The sequence below is a fragment of the Papaver somniferum genome, chromosome 6, assembly GCF_003573695.1.
Source record: "Papaver somniferum cultivar HN1 chromosome 6, ASM357369v1, whole genome shotgun sequence".
Taxonomy (NCBI): Eukaryota; Viridiplantae; Streptophyta; class Magnoliopsida; order Ranunculales; family Papaveraceae; genus Papaver; species Papaver somniferum.
The window spans coordinates 161,951,577-161,972,502 of record NC_039363.1 but is presented as its reverse complement, the minus strand read 5'-3'; the positions used below and the strand labels follow the sequence as shown (position 1 = coordinate 161,972,502).

The 20,926-nt window shown below is 37.2% G+C and overlaps 1 protein-coding gene and 1 long non-coding RNA gene across 7 annotated transcripts; one reads left to right on the top strand and one right to left on the bottom strand.

The window, feature by feature from the left end:
* Positions 1-377: 377 nt before the first annotated feature.
* LOC113289947 (protein FLX-like 1) lies at positions 378-9,919 on the top strand. Of its 6 annotated transcripts, none has more exons than XM_026539383.1 (7): positions 378-1,220; positions 1,307-1,470; positions 3,176-3,223; positions 3,444-3,526; positions 3,669-3,792; positions 8,461-8,525; positions 8,636-9,919. In XM_026539383.1, exons 1-5 carry the CDS (start codon positions 655-657, stop codon positions 3,762-3,764), a joined length of 957 nt encoding a protein of 318 aa, XP_026395168.1. In that variant the 5' UTR covers positions 378-654; the 3' UTR covers positions 3,765-3,792; positions 8,461-8,525; positions 8,636-9,919. The 6 variants fall into 6 exon arrangements, with proteins under 6 accessions (XP_026395168.1, XP_026395167.1, XP_026395169.1 ...); XM_026539382.1 differs by having other exon boundaries at positions 8,615-9,919; XM_026539384.1 differs by having other exon boundaries at positions 3,450-3,526; positions 3,669-6,389; positions 8,615-9,911.
* A 1,337-nt stretch (positions 9,920-11,256) lies between these two features.
* Positions 11,257-13,838, bottom strand: LOC113289946. Its single transcript, XR_003331284.1, has 2 exons — positions 12,812-13,838; positions 11,257-12,411 (listed from the first exon to the last, which is right to left on the bottom strand). It is a non-coding gene; the product is annotated as an uncharacterized LOC113289946 (long non-coding RNA).
* Positions 13,839-20,926: the final 7,088 nt, after the last annotated feature.

Here is a 20,926-nt window from a genome sequence, read left to right as displayed (position 1 = left end):
AAGAGTTTTAAGTGATGGTGATTTAAGTATGAATTAAGCCCGATGATCTGTTTATAAAATTTCACTCTTTGGATAGCTGGCACCAGTTATCCGTCATCAGAGAAAAAAATGAATAACATATCTGGTACGTCCATTGTAATCCAAGGGTTGTAAAGCCTGCTTGCTTATTTAGCTTTCCCCCACAACCGCGCGGGATAGCACTGCTCGATAGTAAATGTCATGTCTTTTCAAGACCTTGCCTTGGTCCCTGGTATCGGAGATGCCCCAAGGACGAGTATTGGAGTATTATTTATCAGCGTACTCTCGTAAGTCCCGTCCCGTGTCTTATTTTTTAGCTAGGTTTACTCCCGTATCCAACGATTCGCTAGTAGGAATGGTTCAATTGACAAGGGAAAAAAAAGAGGCCATTTCCTTTGAAGGATGTTCTCTTGTTCCTTCTTACTACTAACCTAGAATACCAAACCAGTACCCACTTCAATTAATTGATTGACACGGGAACAGAACACAGACATACCAAATTCTTAACAATCTTTGTTAATTGTTCTTCCTCTTTAGCCTTTAGGGTCTCCATTCTTTAATCGACCAACCCATATTCTACTGCTCTTCTTCAGAATCAGACTTACAGGGTTTGTTAGTAAATAAAAAAACAAAACAATGTCTGGAAGAAATCGTCATCATCCAGTTCATGAATCACCTCAATACGGTAGAGAACGGATGCCTCATCCTGCCCTTCTTGAAGAGATGAGAGATGCTCAATTCGGCCGAGGTCCTCCTCCTCCTAGATCTCTTATTCCTCATCCTGCTGTTATTGAAGAGAGATTAGCTGTTCAACATCAAGAAATTCAAGGGCTATTAGTTGATAATCAAAGATTAGCTGCTACTCATGTTGCCCTTAAACAAGAATTAGCTGCTGCTCAGTATGAATTACAACGAATGTCTCATGTTGCTGGTTCCATGCACTCCGAAAAGGATATTCAGTTGAGAGAATTATATGATAAATCAATTAGAATGGAAGCAGATCTTCATGCTTTCGAGGCTATGAGAGGAGAGCTTCTTCAAGTTCATTCTGATGTACAGAAACTCTCCGCGTCCAAACAAGAATTAACTGGACAGGTGCAAGCACTTACTCAAGATTTGAATAGAGCTAATTCAGAAAAGCAACAAATACCTGCAGTCAAGGCAGAGATTGAGAATATGAAACAAGAATTGCAACGTGCAAGGTACTGTTTCATTTGTTTGTCGATTACTTATTTCAGCCAATTATGTGCTTTCATGTTTCATTGCTTACGCATATATGGGTGTACAGGTCCGCTAATGAACTTGACAAGAAAGAACATGCACAAAATTTTGAGCATGGTCAGGCAATGGAAAAGAATTTGATCACCATGGCTCGCGAGGTAGAAAAGCTAAGAGCGGAGATGGCTAATGCTGAAAAGAGGGCACGAGCTTCTGCTGCTGTTGGTAATGCAGGTCTGTCTTTGTGTCAAGCCTTAGAATATCTAACTAAAAAACTCAGTCAAACTCAATGAGGATTAAACTCAATATTAATTGTAGGGGCTGTTTTTCAAGTCTCTATGTATTAGTGTTCTATAATGGGTCATGGTAAGCCATTTACCTCTGCAGTAATAATGGCCACAGGTTTACTGCAAGAAGGATACCCTGCAGTAAACGTAATTTGGCTTACTGCAGGGTAATGTAGTTAGAGACTAAACGTAATCTGGTCCAGAAAATTATGGTTTTAAGGGCCATTAATCTCTTTAATGTAGTTAGAGACTAAACATAATCTGCAGTACTAGTCAATGAGAAACATAGGCTGTTACAGCTTCAAGTATAAAATAAGTCATAACTACTATGTGGTCTTAGCTGTCGGGAATTTCTCAACTTGGTTGTAGGAGAACGAGAATCCACACTAGAATTTGTGTATACCTAGTGGCAAGAAGATTCCACTAGTTTAAAGACAAGTTATTAGCTCTAAATGTTTTACATGTAAGACATTTGAAGTTCTGCATCATGGATAACATTTTTATCTCATGGATAACATTTTTATCCTCTTAATTCTTTTGTTTTTGCTGGTATAACGATGTTATTTGTTAAACAATAAAGAAAAAGATTGTATATCATGAATTCTCAATAGGTGATGCTTTTGTGTACATTCTCCCACAACCCATTCACAGTGTTCTGTATGTTTGAGGGTGATGCTTAAGCGATCAGGGGCCTAGGCAGAAAACGTCTCACCTCGGTTATGTGAATTGACACGGTTTCGTGTTGCTCTTGAACCCCGCTGGAGAAATGACCAATTCCTAATGGCAACATATATGTTGGTGCTGTCTTTTTGATACAGTACAAAGGTTTAATCAGCCTATTTCTCTGCTAGATTAAAGTCACATATTCCTTTAGACCATACAAAGAGTATAAAATATGCAATATTCACAATCTGAACCTGGTATTGTTTTTGGGTTGTACTGTTTCTGGGGTCACCAACGCTAAGTGTCTAGCGCAACAGCAATTACAATAACTTTAAGCATGATCTTATTGGATGAATGGACACCAAGTAAGTTGCAAAAACTTCTTAATGTGCATTTTATATGTATTGCAAATAAAAAAAGAGGACTTAGTAAGCTCTCCATTAGCTTTAAGAAAAAGGAAAAAAAGATTTAAATTATCAAATTTGTCTGGCCAGGGCTGCTATGTGTTAAGAGCTTATGTTCCTGTTTCTTAAATGCTTGCCATTTCCTCTTGTTCAATTAACGCAAGAGCACAAAACAAAAAATGTATAATGTGCTTGGTTACATGCTCAAGTGTGTAGCAGTAGGACGGCCGTACTTATTACAATGCTTTAGTAACTTGCTCCATTGAGGCTCACAAAGGGAAGTCCAAAGAAAACTTTAAGCACCTGGCTATACATTTAGTCATGTACCCTCTGAATACTATATGCTTGAAAGCCTTGAAGGTCCTGTGCGCACTCACTCTAGCGAAGTTGGTAGACTATAAAGAAATAAATTACATGCCCGACCAAGGTGATAAAAAGAGAAGTGAAAGTTTGCTCTCTTTAAGGAAGCACAACAGTTGCCAACACACAAGTACCATCCCTTAGTAGTCCGATACTTATTTGGGCAGTTGTAGCCCTGAGCTTAAAGCTTACATCTTACAGCATTTGCCCTGACTCTCTTTATAGGTTTGCAAAACTCAGGTGCAGAAGTACTCCAGCAGTATCCTCATTCCAGTTGAGTCGTTATTTTCTGAGTTTTCTGATTTTTATCGTGTTATCTCCATGATCTTAATTTTTATACATGCAGAGTTAAAAACGTTAAAAATATTTAAGAACTTGAATTTAACAGCACAAAAATATTTAAACACATCGAATCCGATCAGAGTTAATTTTTTCGTAATTTTCTCTTATATATTGCATCATTTTGAACTTAGGTGAATTGTTGCTTCCGTAGGTGCAGGTTATAATGCAACTTATGGCAATCAAGACACTGGATATGCTGCAAATCCTTATCCTGCTACCTATGGCATGAACCCTGTAAGTTCCTTACTGCAAACTTTTTTGGTGTAGGAAAGATCAAAACCTACAAGCTTTTGCCATTTCACATATGTACATGCTAAAAAAGGAAAAAAGCTCTTTCTGATATTGGCCTGACTGTGATTATCCATTCATATTTTAGGTACAAGGTGGAGCGGATGGAAATGTGCATCATGGACCTGGACCAGGTGCTTGGGGTGCATATGATATGCAGCAGCGAGCTCATGGACGCAGATAGACTATGACGCTGTCATGCTAAGTTTTAGGTACTTAGGGATTGGATTTGAAAGTTGCTTCGTGGATGTCATTTTGGCGGATATGCTTATTATGTTTACTTTTTGGATGACATTTATTCTTATGTGCAATATATGACACTCCACATTGGCCGTATCGTATTACTAGTTATAGCTGATTTTTCTAAGCAAAAAGTCTGCATCATCGTGCCATGCTTTCGATATGACCTGTTAATGTAGTTTTTCCCTTATCATAAGTAGAATATTAGCTGCGCATATGCTTAACCACTTCTAAAAAATTTATCCCATGAACAGTTTCTAAAACCCTTGTTTACGATCTTTAAATCTTCATAGCATGATCAAGTTTGCAGGGAGTATCAGATCTCAAATATGTGCTAGTTTGATGTTCCTTACTGCAAACTTTTTTGGTGTAGGAAAGATCAAAACCTACAAGCTTTTGCCATTTCACATACTTACATGCTAAAAAAGGAAAAAAGCTCTTTCTGATATTAGTTTGATGTTTGCTTGTGGACACCTTAAACTCGTGAAGATTCAGATGAATTAAAGAAACTTAGACCCATAGATTATCTGAGATAACCCTCTTTGTTCAAAGGTTTCTAGAGACTTTGTCTTGCAAAATTAACTTCAGATATTTATGCAATTTTTCTCTGGGTATATTTATCAATTCCCATTCTTCCTTGTCTCTTCTCTCTCTTAGTTGCATAGAAGTTCAAACTTTATAGGTGAAGTAGGACGCTTCTGTTTTCCCTGAACTTACTGAGCATCAATTAGGGTAAAATATATCTTTGGTAGCTGCTGATGTCACAAGGTTTTCCAACTGTTGGATTATTCTTTCTCAATTCACAGATCAAATTTCTAGGCAGCTGGAGTTGCCGATCCTGCTTGATGAATTTACCATTCTATCGTCTTAATAGCTTTACATTTCTTAGTATGGCTGGTTTTCTTTCCTAGTACCATAGCTTAGTTGTGTGTCTCATTATATTGGTAGATGTTACCTGTCTAAATAACAGGTTAAACAGATCTTTTTTGGTTCATGTTCGTTTTTTGTCATTATTTGGTGTTACATATACTTTTGTGCCCGCAAGTGTTTATTCTTTAGCGAGTCTGACACTTAAAAAAAACAGCTACCATGTGAAAAAGTTCGTGAGCCCTGGTATTATATATATGTAGAATAGAATTTGTACGATAGCAAGTTAGCAATTATGTTTAATTGTCCCTAATTTGCATGTCAGGGAGAACTAATGATACTTGCAAATATAATTTATAAATAAGCTTAAGGATGCTTATGGTAGTAAGCAATTAGGACCATACCGCATAATGAATCGCATGCTTCTGGGGGCCATCAGTTGCACTCTCTCATATCTTGTTTTTTAGGAGCTTTATTTGTGGATGCAGTGAAGTCATACATATAGTCTAGATTGGATCTATGAATTTCAAGCGATCGAAAGTTTCTGGTGTTTCATGCTTTATTCGCATATATTGGTGCATAAAAGCTGGCTTAGATAGTGAAATCGGCGCATGAAGTGCTTTAGCAGCTGGTGCCAGTCAAAGCACTAGTTGTTGCGCTATAGCGTTATATAAGTCATTTAAGTGAGTAAATTGTAGTCTTACACTATGTAATGTCTGAAAACCCTAACCTGTAACACGAAAAAATCTGACATACACATGGCTTATAGCTTACTAGTGACATAGTGTCTTCACCCAGTTAACCATGTAGTTTAATCGTTACAATTTGTAGTTATGCCCTTGGGCATCTTGCACACGCTATTTCTTCCTATATATAACTCTTCTTTGTTTTTAGATAATAAATATACTTAATTAGTAAGCATTTTATCCCCCAAGCATTTGTCACGCGATTGTAAAAGAGTCAGCTTCATTTTAAACTGTCATTCACTATTAATCTAACCCAACTAGCCAAAAACTGCCGGTCAACTCCATTACCTCATATCTTATGGCATCTTGTGACTGTTCACTGTTGTGGATTTACTTGAGTGGTTTCCAATGTGGAAATAGAAACTTAAACAATTAATTCTGTTTCTACAGAGACTCCGATTTTCTGTTTTAACTTTTAAGGATTGTCATGGCTTTATACTGAAACTTCAAGCACTTTGTCGTAGGTGGACTGTATTGCTTCATAGTACAGGTTTTTAGGAAGTGGGAACCTATCTGTAGTCTGAAGTGTCAACCTGGCCAGGTTGACATGTAGATTTTGAAGGTCAATTAAACATATTTGGATTTATACTTGTCGCCGTTAGGTGTTTTTGAATTTAGTATCTCTCTCTCTCTTAAGGGCTTTGTTGTTGAGTACCGATCCTCTTCCAGCCCCCTCAGGCAAGCTCTTTTAGTGTGTTCATAAGCCAGAGGGTCAAATAACAACAAGGATGTGTAAGTAAGCGATACTGTTTGATTTTAGCTCTATCTGGTTTCGTTCTTTGTCGCGTTTGGAATCAGAGCAAGATAACTTCGGCAACAGGAACTTTTCAAGTCATGTATTGCTGGTAGAGGTATAGCAACAATAGAAAAAAGTGTCTTATTGATTGGATTTAGAGACTGCTGGTCATTTGCAAGGCAGAATCACAGGGAAGCTGAAGATTGTGTTTTATGGTCAAGTAAGTGAAATTCAAGTCTTGTTTCATATTACTTAAACTACTGCACTCTAGTTATAAATTATTAATGTGTTGTTGTGCTCTTCTATGATGCCTTTAAATTCTATTACTGATCCACTAGGTTATATTAGGTGATGCTGGTGTTGTTTCTGTACGAAAATTGAAAAAGAGTCTCTCTTCTTTTATTATCAATATTTGGATATGCTTTCTAGATTTCAGCAGGTTGTCTACGTTGGCAAAACCCTAAGATGGTCAATCCATGTTTTACTATTATCTTGTGTACGAGTTGTATGGATGTTTACACTTAGCTGCTGGTGCCATATCTAAGATTTTTATTTCTAGTCGCGACTAGCGAGTAAAAGCCTAGATCTGCAGAAAGTTCTCAGAATATGCATAAGAGAAAATTAAAATCGGTTGGTTTCATATAATTGCTAAGTATCGGGGTTAACTACTTTAGGTGAAAGCTTCTAAGATTGATTTTATGTGCATAAGTAGAATCTGTTGAATGGTGTTGATTGTGTTGGCTGCTCTTTAGGTGGTTAGTGATTACTCTTATTAGGCTTCATACTATTTTTGTTTTGTGTGTGCTAATTTTTGAATCTTGTTTTCTTGCTTTTATCTTAGTTGTGTAGTAGTATGCATCCAGAAATCAAGAAACTCCCATTGCTAACCTATTGTTCCCCGACACCTCACTATGTGTAAGGTTACCATATAAGTTGCCTGCACATGACATGAGATTGTCATGCAATATGCATGTATGGGCCACTGCATGGTGGAAGAGGCTTATTCCTTGAGGATCGGATCCAACGAGGCACTCTCTTTAAACCACTAGGCTGTACTCATGGCTGCCTTGTTTGATTGTTGTATATTTTTTTCTTCTTAACGTGTTTGATGTTCTTTAATTATTAACTATAATCTGTCATCATTGTTTGACAACCTGCCATTCTGATGTCGAGGTCTACATCTCTATTTTGAACTTCAATTATATTAGAATCAGTAGTTGTACTATTATTCATAATTCTTGCACTAAATTGATTATCAATTAGTGGGTTTTACTGTCTTTCTCTCAAATCTGATCATATATGTTGCGCCACATGCATATACTGTATTGTGTTGCCTTTTAGTTGTATTGCGACACATAATTTGGCTTGTAGGTGATCCCCGACTTTCTGAGCATTCCCTGATAGTAGATATTAGTTTTTATTGAGTCTCTTCTAATAATTGGATCTCCACCAAGTTATAAGCGGCTTTGGTAGTTAATGAGTGATATTAAATGTACCCCTTCTGCCATTATTTCTCTTTTCTTAGGAGAATACTACCTACCTTCTGTTCACTACAAACATGTTTTTGGTCATGAACCATGCACCTAGTTCAGTGATTGAGAGGGGATAGCGCTGGAGTATTTGGGGTGCTTTTTGGTTTGATGGTAAACATGTAGTCAACATTGCGTACATATAATGCTGCTGCGATACTGTCTCTAGGTAGGTTACTCTGATGACTGCACTGTTGTTGCTTTGGAAAAAATTTCATGGTTTACTACAAGATTCAGTGCACTATAAATGTGAATTCCAGATGACATGATTCATGTGCCACTTTGGTTTTGTATCTCAAATTAGGGAAGCATTTGCCCAGATATTCTACCTTGTTTATTAGAATGAATCCAGATTGATAAAATAGATTTTTCAGATATGAGCTTGCATGTTCCTACAGGTTGAACTTTTGAGACCTTTTATAGCTTGTGTATCTCCATTTTGTTCTTCTTTTCGTCTGTGATCTCTCTTTGGAGCAATTTACTGTGTTTGTTAAGTTACTTGTGTTTGGCTTTTAATTTTTGCTACATCACAAATTCTTTCTCTGTTATTGTTCCTTGTATCAGTTGTCTGTAGGCTTTTTATGTAGAATATCAGTTATTGACTTGGGAGGGACTTGCATCTATTATTTTTATGTCAAATATCAGTTAGTGTATGTTTTTTGTTTCAGTGCCAAGTAATATATTTAAGTTACCATACTAGTCTTTGCTTTTAACTGTCATTTTTTTTCAACTATTATTGACTCAAAACTTTCATACTTCCAGGAAATGTGCTGATTCAGCAAAACAGATTTGGTAATATTCCGATATATCCCCTCCAGCACCATGAGGTATGCCTTTTCCATGCATCTGTAGTTTGGATTAATAGTACATTTCCTTTTTGCTAAAATTACCCTGATTAACAGTTTTTTTTAAGTAGTTTGGTGGAGTATGTTTCCAGGTGTGGTCCGTGTGGACATCTGAAAGGCATTCTGGCATAAGTGCAAAAAAATTGTTGTCTGGAATTTATGAGAATGTGAAGTCCATCTTTGGTATTCTCGTAGCAACGTGGAGGTCACTAGTTCAGTCCAAAATAAACATAGCAACGGTGGACAAGGGCTCAAAAGAGTAAGAAAGAAACGTAATGGGGTTGTTTAGGGGAATGATCACTTTGTTCATCTCCTGCAGCTGAAGACTTTCAGGTAAGTAGATTGGACAGAGGTTTGTCCTTTCTTCATGACTGCAAACTCGATGACTCAAATTAATGTTCCGTTCGTGGAAAAAAAATTACCCACAAGAACTTTTTGAGCTCTTCTTATTTCTTACCCCTGTCACTTGTCTATTCTTTGTACTTCCACTATGCCGAAGAATTTATTAAACCCTTTCCTAAAAAACAGTCTTATTTTCTCATCATTGTATGGTAGGAACCAATGCTATAGCTGGGGTATAACTTGGTTACTATACTACCTTGATCATGCCGAGGCGGTTGTCTTTAACTTGCAAGTAAAGTATATACCTTGGTTCTAATTATTTTTACCGTCAAGATTTTGTTGCAATCGAGTTAGCTGAATATTGCACCTTGTTGTTGCCCTCTTTGAATCTGTAAATAAGAGAGTAGAGTTTATATGACCTTGTTTTCAATTCAGTGCAAGTATTGGACTGTACGTCTTTACATCTGATTTCAGGTTTCTTCACCTTTTTAAGTGTGCCTCTGAGTAGTCTGAACTTGACGAGTTATGTTAAGTGTGCCTATGATAGTCTGAACTTGACGAGTTATGTTAGAGTTAATGAGTAGTCTGAACTTGACGAGTTATGTTAAGTGTGCCTATGCAGCCTAACCGGCTGTTCCTGTCTTACTAGGTACAATGACAAAATGAACGAGAAGACGGATAGAAGTGGATAGGCCTTTCTATCCATTTCTGTTAAAAACGGGATATGAAGCTAGATTTGCCAATGTCTTGTTATGATCCAGTGATAGGTCGATGGGATGAAGATTTTGTTCGGGACAGTGATTTTACTTTCCTTGGTTACATAGGAATTGTCTTTTTTATTCATTCTATCATGCTTGATAGACTCAAAGCCATGATTTGGACGTTAAAGGCATCAAAAAAACATTGTGAATGGAGAGTTATTGGAAGAAGTGGATGGTCGGCATCTGTGACCATTAATTTTCTTAGCAAGTTGTGACATTTAATTTTCTTAGCAAGTTGTGACATAGTTGTTTCGGTTGTCCTTGATCGATGGATCTTTGATCTAGGTCACACATGCACTCCATCAATTTTTATCTACGAAGGAGACCCACTTCACCAAAGTTGGAATTCATACTGGTTCCGCGCAAATAAAAAAGAGAACGAATTTTACCTTCAAGACGCAAATAAAAAAGAGAAGAAGACGTAATCAAAATCATCATCATTCTTTTGCTCTTCTATGAGTTTAATCATTGTTGCTCTTATACGAGTTTAGACATTGTTCCACTAGGATAAATTGTTGGAAAATGGGTTATAATGATACAGATACACAAAGCATTTGATACATTAGAAGACAGATTCACAACAAGCATTTGATACATTGGAAGATAGATTCATAACGAGTTTTTCAAATGTACCAACAGATTGTGGCACACACTTCTGCCCAAGGACCATAAGGAGTATGTGGATTGTGGAAGTTCATTGTTAAACCAAGATGCATACCAGTCCCCAAGGAGAGTGGTGCCCCTAGTAGTTGTTTCCAAATGAAAGGAGCAGCTACAATGTACATATTAGAAGATGTTCTCCCGTTTGTATCGAGTCCAAATCTGTTCACATATTCTTCTGATTGGTTGATTATTTAACTGATGGTCCCATTACTCTCCATGTTTAGAATCACGGTCCTCGTTACATGATTCCCTAAATTAAATCAAGAGTAGAGATTGAAATGTGAAATATACACTCGTTAAAGAGTGTGCACGAGTTCGCACTCGTTTGTATCTATTTGATGGATGTAAACGGATAAAAATATGAAGTATTGGATTCTTTAAATGGCGTTCATTTTCCGAGTTTTACTGGCTATCACTTCATACTAGATTTTGTGTCCGTGCTACGCAACGGGCAGATCCAAAAACCGCTTTGCCTCCCCGATCTTATGCATGGTTATGATTTTTGATTTGGTGTAGCTCGGGTTCGTCTCGCCCTGTCCTGACACATGCTTAAGATTTTTTATTTGATGTTGCTCAGCTTTGCCTTGCCCCATCGCTTAGGATTTTTTATTATACATGTGCTATGCATCAAGCATATTTTTCTTTTAACCATATTTTTGATTCGGTATGATGTGGCCTCGCCTCGCGGTGCATTTTTTATTTGGTGTCGCGGGGCATCGTTCCACCTCGTCGTGATACATTGTTGATTTGGTATGACTCGGATTCTCCTCACCCCGTTGCTTAGGATTTTTGATTTAAAGTGGGTCGGCTTTGCCTTGTCCAGATGCATGTCTAGGATTTTTGATTTCCTCCCCCGTCTCGGTACATGTTTAGGATTTTTTTTTTATTTTGGATGTTATACATGGCGGGTCGGGTGTAAACATATTTTTGATTCAAATCTTAAATCGGTGTACTTCTATACCTTTCATTCTTATATTCGAATCTGTAAAGATGAGATGATAGCATTATTTCAAAGGATATTAGATATACATATTACTTTTTTGTAAACCTTGTTAATAAATAACCAAGTCCAACCATAGCCCAGCTCAAACAGTGGCAAGTTCTTCTCCATCAACTGCGCAGACAACAATCCTTCCCTAAATTTCCCTGTTCTTAGTCCATAACTCCATAAATGATCATCATCACAGACTCGATAACCACCATCTTCTTTCACCATCGATATATATCAGCAACCAATCACCTCAGCACCACTCCATCACCGAGCATTAACAACATCACCCTTCTTTGTTCTCTCTAACTCGAGCTAAAACACATCTTCATCTTAGCTGATATTGGCAGCATGGTCATTTCCTGCTTCTCGTCGGTTACCACCAATCCAACACAACAACCTCCTCTCGAGCTCCATAATCAACCACTGCCATCGTCTCTGCTAACCACTCCATAATTCCATCACCAAGTGATGATGGCAGAGAATGGGTGGTGGATTAGATTAAATAACAACCCAAAGTATCTGTTGAGAGTTAAATTAATAAACCCCCAAAACAGTGACATAGAAAATGTGTACATTCAATTGAGCTCGATACATCTATTAAAATAGCAAACAAAAAATTATTGCCTACAACTCTAGTTTCTTATCCCAAATCCAAACCATATGAAATCAAGTACGAAACAATCGATACAGTTGCCAGTTGTTGCACATCCTTTACAAATATGAAAATTATAGATAATCAGATTAGACAATAAGCTGTACCTAGTAACCACGGCACAAAAATATTGGTGGAATGGTTTAAAACAAACCCTCTTCAATATGAAAATTGAATTCCTACCTAAAAAAAGGTAAATAGCATAAGCGAGGAGCCAAAACATACTTCCACATTATAGCGTCTAGGTAATAATCAAAGCCAAAAAAACCTACAGATCTCAATGCTAATACAGAGTATTGAGTCACTAATAGCTATTTTGTCCTCAAGTATAATGCTGGCCACATTTTTTCTGTACATATCATCTCCCCTTTGAAGAGGAATAAGAGACCCAAAGCTAAGGATTTTCCAAGAACACCAACATGGCAGTTTGATTCCATAAAAATGCATGTCAGAAAAAACCTGAAAAGGAGACTAGATGAGAAGAAATGTAGGCCACAAAAATGACGGACTCAAAAGAACAAAGTAATAGTAAGACTACCATGCTCGAATTAATCATCGGTGTCTACAAATCATTAACTGTGCTCAAAATAAAACACAGTAGATATTCATTTGCGAGAAGGAGTGGAGCAAATTTAGCAAACCCTGGCATATGCAAAAGATAAAAACTTTGATTCTTGTATGAACTTTCAAGTAATGTCTCTAGAATTTTGATGCAAGTAATAAGCTGCTAAATGATGCAAAAATCATGTACATTTAGACTATTTAGTTTACAGAACTCAAAAGAATGGGAGCCTTCAGGTTTGCAACAGACTCAAAGAATCATTTTTAAGAGCATTATAATATGTACGTCTTATAATACCTTCATGGGTTAGGGAATGTTCTTGCCCTTTCTCTTTCTGGAGTTCGTTTATCTGCGCTTCTTATACCGAGCTGTTTATAGACAGATGACAAATGAGATTATTTCCTCTTATTTTTCAGTGTGAGATTGATTTGCTGTAGTAGGTTAGAAGTACCAATAATGTTACTGTGGTTTGATCTGTCCCCACATTTTGAGGTGCTAGATAAAAATCAATAATGCCTCCCAGTTTTGCCTTCTATGTTGTGAAGAGTCCAAGCCTCTGCTATCTTATTTCGATAAATTAGTTATAAAAATCATCACCATTCCAAATAAGTTTTTCAATTTTTTGCATATCTGTCTATAAACCCAAACTTGATTTTACTCTTAGCCCTAATAACCAAAGACCAAACAGCATCACCATTCATGTAGATTAGTAAATCTGATGCTTATCACTCCATAATTCATGAAACCCAATCTGTTGGCTGCCATTATTAAATGGCATGTAAGAAAGTAATAGGAAAATTTTCCCACTTTCAGGCTTTTCATCAAACATTTAAAGTGCAATTTTTGTTTACCCAACCCATCAAATTTAATCATTCGCAAACACTGAAATATTCTCAATTTAAGACATAACACAGAATTCACCAAATCACCTCAAACACTCACCAAATCAACCACAGAATATCTAACCAAAAACTTCATCAAAACCGAACTTTATGTTCAAAGATTTTAATTATCATAAGGGGTTTAGAGGAATTCGTGTACCTTTTTCGCTAATCCAAACCTGCAGCTAACTCCAAGAACAATTTTTTTTTCCAAAAGTTTTGTCTCAATCACCGATTGTTGCTGCGACTTTAGCAAAAAAGAATAACTATTGCAGTTTTAGTAGAACAAAGACCACTTCTTTTGATTATGAATAAAAAACGAATAGCTACTGTAGCCCCTTTTCTTACTGATTGATTTGATGAACACCACCACCACACCTCTGTGTAAACTCGAGAAGGAGGAAGAAGAAAACTTCGGTGAAGTAGAAGAAGAAGTAAAGTAGGGCTGGAGGAAAGCCCTAATATGTTTGATTTCTTACGGGTGTATTATACACTTTACGGACTTGAGTAACGTACAGTTAAAGTTTTTGGTGTAAACCAAGTGTAAGTTATTAGTTAGCTGCAAATACCCACGTTTTTATTAACGGCGTTATAGAAGGTCAGTTAAATATAGGGTGTAAACAAAGTGTAATTCATGTTTTAATGTTTCGACCAATAAAGTTCCGCCACTTGTCGTCATCAGGATTGCTCTTCCTCAAAACTTTTATCTAATTTAATTTGAAGGGGATGTCACATTCACCGTGCGACGTGGGAGTTTATATGACTTAGCATTTTAAAGGAGGGGAGATGCTGATTTTCCTTTTTACCCAAGGAATCAAAAAGCGATTTGTCCATTCAGTGACTTCCAAATGCTTACGCTCTTCCCATTACCAATTTCCGAGACACTAAACTCTTTAATTAACATTAGACCCTTATAGACTCACTTCCAAGCCCAAGAGGTGGAGGGGCTGCGCACAACATGAAATTGATTGGTTTTTTGGAAAATCCTGATTTTGGGCATGCGCAGAAAATTTCAGGCATACCAAATAAAGACAAAAACCGGTTATTAGATAGTAATCTTAAAAGCCTCTTATCTATATATTTGTTTAATGGCAAAACTGCCTTTATTCTTATTTTTTAAATTTTTAATTTTTTTAAAGGTTAATGATTCCTCTATACCCTTCTGATTCACGGTGTCCTGCTTGCATCACAAGTTGCTTAGTCACGTATGGAGAACATGCAGACCATTGCAAGGTAGATCCTGGGTTTAAATATTGACATGATCATGTGAGAGATATTTTGTATGATGTATTATGGAGGGATGGTATTTCAGCAAAGAAAGAAGCGGCTGTCAACTTTTTGTCAGACCCATTTGAAGGGAGATCAACACTTAGGCCGGCAGACGTTCTTATTTTTGGGTGGGCTAATGGCAAACACGCGTGTGTTAACCTTACTGGGTTTTCTCCGTTAGTAGGCATTGGACATGGCTCTTTTATAGTTGGACAAGCAGCATTGAGGGCGGCCTCAGGTAAGATAGCGAAACATGAGAAAGCATGTATCGATAATGGATATTTTTTTATCCCCTTTGCTTTTGATACTTTTGGGTACTTGGATCCAGAGGCGGTTGAACTTCTCAAGAGAGTCCATAGAGTCATGCACAATAATATCATGACCCCCTGGTTCGAGAGAGTTTGTTTTTAAAAGGATAGGTTTTGCAATTCAAAAAGGGCTTGCGGCGCAGCTTGTCGCTCGCTTGCCTGCTATGTAATTATTCTTCTTGTTCCTTAATTATAATTATAAAGAGCACAAGTTAGGGATTAGGAAATTAAATTCTTTCTATCATAAAAAAATATTTTAATTTTTAATATTTTTTTAATTTACAACACAATAAGTTCGACTGACAAGTTACCAGCCGAACTTGAAGAACAATGAGCAGTTCGGCTAATAATTTGTTGACCGAACCTAGGTGTTATGAAAATATACTGCAACAACATGAAGCTTGGACTTGAGCATAGTAAATCGCGAAGCATGAAGGCCCTTGGAGAAGATATTATCTATCTAATCCGATGTGTTAACATAAAAGACATCCAAAACTTTGGATCGAACCAACTCTATGATAAAATGATAAAAAAAAGATGGAAATGCTTCATTAGAGAGTGGATCACAGGGCTTGAAGATAAAGAAATGAATCTTAGATTGTCACATCCAAGTTTGGGGATACCGAGCAAAGAGAAATGAAGATTTTTCAGAAGAAAGAAAATGCAGACTAGTTCTGCAGCACTGTGAGCATGAGTTTTGTATTCTACTTTATTATTTGATCTAGCAACAATTATTTGCTTTTAGGAAAACCAGGAAAAAATATGTAATAACCCCCTGTTGAGCGCCTATCATATATACAACCAGCCCAGTCTGTATCTGAGAATCCCAACATTAATGAACTACCTAAAGTAAAGTGAATACCATCGCCAAGTGTGCCCTTAACATACCTCAAAATCCTTTTGGAAACAACTAAATTGGTGATTCTGGGATGCTGTATATGCTATCATACCAAATTAACTAGATAAGAGATTTCAGGCCTTGAAAAAGTGAGATAATGAAGTGCTCCCAATAAGTCCATTGCATATTTGGTATGATAAAGAAAAAGAGAATTAGAGCCTCTATGAATCTCAAGACCTAAGAAATAGTTCAGAGGACCCGAATTTTTAAAAGGAACTGGAGTTGCAGTTGAGCAATAACATGTTGCAGAAGAGCTGATGAAGACATGCAACCAAAAACTCCATTGTAATTTGTGATCCATCCTTGTGAATCTGCAGCAGAACTCAAGAACTTCAGAGAGAACAACACTAAGTTTCTCATGCCAGGCTCTAGGAGCTTGTTTGAGTCCATATATATCCTTATTTAATAAAAAACATGATTTGGTTTGTTAGGGTCAACAAACCCTGGTGGAAACAGGTAAAAGATTCTTAGTGGAAAAGTATGATTTTGGAGTATAAAATCCATTGTTACCTCTAATATTCATGTTATGGTCATTTTTGGTAACCACAATAGAACTAAAGGAAGTTGAAGGTGATAAAGAATGAGTGATAGAAGGAATGGACACCACAAAATCAACAGGATGAACAAAATCAGCATGCACATAAGGAGAGGATTTGATAACAATATTGTATGGAAAAGAGGATTCATTAACTGAGACATCCCTAGAGATATTAATTATATCAATGACAGTGTCATGACACTTGTAGTCTTTATGCCTGAGACTGTAACCAATCAAAATGGGATGCTTACTTCTGGGTTCCAATTTGTTTGTAGTGTAAGGTTTGATCCAGGGAAAACAAGCACAATCACTTAAGAAAATTAATTGTAGTCATGCATTTTATTGAAGAGAAATTCAAATTTATATTGAAAGCCAATGGACCTAGTAGGTAATCTATTGATAAGTTAGTCGGTTGTTTGGAGAGCATAATCCTAAAATAAAAAAGGAAGACCAGCTTAAAATAGAAGTGTTCTGGTGATTCGTAGAAGATGTTTGTGCTTAACTTCTACAACACCATTTTTTTCAAGTTATATGGACGTGAAAGCTCATGTTTTATGGTTTTAGAGTCACAAAATTATGTAAGAAAATGATTCAAGAAATCTCCACCATTATTAATTCTAATGGTGACAACAGATTGAGACAACATGTTTTCAATTCTACGAACAAAAGAGACAAATGCATGTTTGAACTCACATTTTGATTTTAAAGGTAAAATCCAACAGTATTTTGTAAATTCATCTGCAATATTAGCATAATACAAAATACTCAAGTGGGCTAGTAGCTACAAAGTAAAAGGGCCTCTGTTATTATGATAATGACCTCTATCAGATCCTCAGTTAGCCGCCATAAAGGCCTTTACATCTGTATCACTTTTGGCGGAGTTAAGTCATTCACTAAAAAATCTTCTTCAGTAATCAAGGTGTTATGCAACTCAAAAAAGAGACAGGGGGATTCATATGTCGCGTTGAGGTAGCAAATGGTATATATTCCGAATGGAGTGCTTTCAGAGTAATAATAACTAGTTCTCCATCAGAGATAACCTCACTGGTTGGACCCGGAGATGCGTATAAAATTGAAGTGAAATGAAAACGGACCTACAGTAATACCGCAAATGCACGGTCGTCAGTTGTAGCTCGTGCAAGTACGGGTCGATCCACAGAGACTGGGTGTGTTTGGAGTTTCTAGCTATTTGGGTTCTAGTTGGCTATTGGGCTTTAGGTATCAAAGGGTTGTGGTACCAATGGGTTATGGATACCCTTTGGAATGAGTTGGGCTTTCAGTGGTTTTGATGGGATGAACTTGGGTTCAGTTGGTTTCTGATGTGAATTGAACTGGGCTTGATCTTTGGATTGAACTGGGTCTTTGCCTCAGTGAACTGGGCTTCAGTTTGTACAAACAATGGACAGTGGGCTTAGAGAGTTTTTGGTCAAGAAGAAAAGAAGTGACCAGGAGAGACAGGTAACAGTGAGCAACAATGGCTCTAGGCCAAAACAGCAAAGATAGAGGAAAAAGGCAGTGAGGCAATAATACAAAGGCAGTTAGCCTAAGGCAAAGACAATGAAGAAAATTAAACAAGACAATGACTAAACAGCAAAGAACTAAACAACAATGCACTAAACAAAGCAGTGACAAAAGATTGTGAAAGTGATGAAGATAGTAGTGAAATAATGAGGCAATGGATGATAAAACAATAAACACAAGGTAATAGTGAAGTAAATGTGACAGTACAATGAAACTACAAGCAGAGAACAATGGAACCAAGGCCTAAGCCAAGGGCAGGGGAGATGGTGAAGGTGAAATGGTGAAGGTGAAATGGTGAAGGTGAAATGGTGAAGGTGAGCCTAGGCATACTACTAGAGTGGGAAGAGAACCAGCTTGCTCACAGTCACTAGTGAGCACTAGTTTCTCCCCACTGCTCAATCAATCCAATGCTTCACAGGCTTTAGCCTAACATTCACACAAAACAGTAAACAAGAGTGATGAAAGAACACTAGGATGTTGAATCCACCATTAACCTAAGGGATATTCTACTCACAGCTAAGAGAATTACCAAAGTGCTAATTGTCTGATTAAAGCACAACTAGTCTAAGGGCTTAGCAACACTGAACATGAGCTGCACATGATGAAGACTATCTTATTGATTCATGGTTTCATCTAGTCCTAGCATTTGAGGTTTAGAACATACATAACAAGAACATTAGAGAACAGGAAAACATAAATAATGAACAAAAGATGAACAATGAAGGAACAAACATCACAAACATCACATTAACAGCAGCTTAACATGAACAACAAATTGAACAGAACACATACATGATTAAACAGGAACAGTGCATGAAACAGCACAAATTGAAGAGACTCAAAAAAACATTAACAGAACATAACAGTTCTGGACACTGGCTATTCCAGCATAAGCCTTTACATCACACATCAGTTGCCTTTTATAGTTTTACAAAATATCCCCAAATTTCGAAACCCTAACTTGCAAACCCTAATTTTTGAATTGAAAAGTCCACTCACCTAATCCCTGAATTGATGTCGACCCATGCCTATTCTCTCTTCTCTGCTCCTCTCCATGTCTTCAATTGCGTCTTATAGCCTCACCTAATTTATTGATTTATCACCTAGGGTTTCAGTGGTGAAAAATCAATGAGTTAGATGGCTATAGAGGTAGGGGAGGTAGCTACGGCGTGTAGGTGGTGTTTGGTGACAGTGGAGGAAGTGGCGATGGCAGGGTGGTGGTGCGACAGGGTATGGTGGTGGTGGCAGTGAGAGCAGGCGGAGAGGGAGTTGCAGACAGAGAGGTTGAGAGGGAGGAGAAGACTCGAGTGTTTTGGGATGTAGGGAGTGTTTGGTTGGGTATAGGTGCTTCGTGCTAGGGTGTGAGGAAAGTGTAGCGAGTTTGATGCACAGCGAGAGGGAAATCATCGGATGACCAGATTTGGATTTAAATGAACGGCGCGATGGGATGAAGCTTGGAGAGACCGTTGGATTGCGAGATACAACTAAGCTGACGGCTCCAGATGGAGTTAGGTGCTGTAGTGTTTAGCAGGAGCTTCAGACTTCGATGCACGATGATGAAGCGACCATTGGATGATGAGATGGATCCAATCTGACGGCTACAAAAGAATGGGTTTGGGTTTTGGAGTTCTGAGCTTGGAAAATGGGTTTAGTTTTGGGAAATAAGTTTGGGCTTGGGATATGTTGAGCCCACTTCTTCTTTAATAACAAATCTCTTCCTTATTAAGCCCACTTTCTAGCCTTTGGTCTTGCACACAATATTCTTCGCGGTTTCCTTGCGTAATTCTTCCTGGCTTTTCACCACTTTTCTGCTCAAGTCATCCAAACTTTATTTATTACCTAAAAATACAAAATTAATTAATAAAAATATTTATTCTTGAAAACAATGAAAATGCAGAATATGGGATAAAATGTAGAATTAATGCACAAAAGATGAGTTAAATGCCAACAAAAAGGGATAAATATATACAATATTTGGCACTCATCAAATACCCCCAAACCTGAATTTTACTTGTCCTCAAGTAAAACAAAACTAAGGAAATCCTAACTATACCACTGTCGCTGGTCTCTCGAATGCATTTAGCGTATGCACTAAGCCTTTTAAACCACTAAGTGTCCCTAGTGGACGAGTTAAGTCTCGTGAAGGTTTGCTTAGAACGTACCTACAAAGTTCTAGGTCAAAATATAAGCTCATATTCCATCAAATGTGACATGTGCAAAACAGTTTAAGCTCACAGCAAAATGGAGATGTCAATCTAGCTATCGAAGGCACAATCCTAGCACTGATAACAAAAAAAGACATGTGATAAGAGTGTAAAGTGTATCTACACATGTGTAAAGAAAGATTTGAAGTTATGACTACTAATCACCAAGAGATAGTTTCTCAGGCTAAGAACTGAGGTCGAAATCTAGCTAGCTGTCCGGACTTTACGAGAATTGTGAATGAGTTGGAGGTATTTCACAATTACTCGCGTTGTACATCAATGTCATACACCCTCCTTGCTTATTACAAAAAACAACAAAATGACTATTTACATGACTCTTATTTACATTGACTACTCTCTTTTATTTTTGGAACAAGAGATGATGGAATTGATAAATACTTGATTTTTTTGTATTTTTCTGATATATTTTTTTTTTCTTCTTCTTTTTTTTTTCACAAGGAAACACTTTTGATACATAACAAAAAGAAACAAAAGATTACATGACACTTTGCAAGAGGTAGCCCTTTTTGATGCACCCAGTTAAATTCGATGGTTGTCTTTCTTAATGTAACCTCCACCTTCTATCCCAACCAACCAAAGAACAAGCTAGTCAAGTTTCGTTCAGTATTCTAAAGTGATTGGCAATCGTAACTTCCTATCAAACACCTTGAAGATCGAGGCCATACATGTATTGGTAGATCGTGCGCGTGCAAATTTCTTATCACTATGTGAATTGTGCTAGAATCAGGGTGCCTAAATATCTAGACTAAGACTCCTAATAATAATACATATT

Coding starts and splice junctions, on each gene's coding strand:
- LOC113289947 (XM_026539383.1), top strand. CDS start 655: ATGTCTGGAAGAAATCGTCATCATCCAGTTCATGAATCACCTCAATAC. Junction 1,221..1,306: donor CAAGAATTGCAACGTGCAAG/GTACTGTTTCAT, acceptor ATGGGTGTACAG/GTCCGCTAATGAACTTGACA. Junction 3,527..3,668: donor CTACCTATGGCATGAACCCT/GTAAGTTCCTTA, acceptor TTCATATTTTAG/GTACAAGGTGGAGCGGATGG.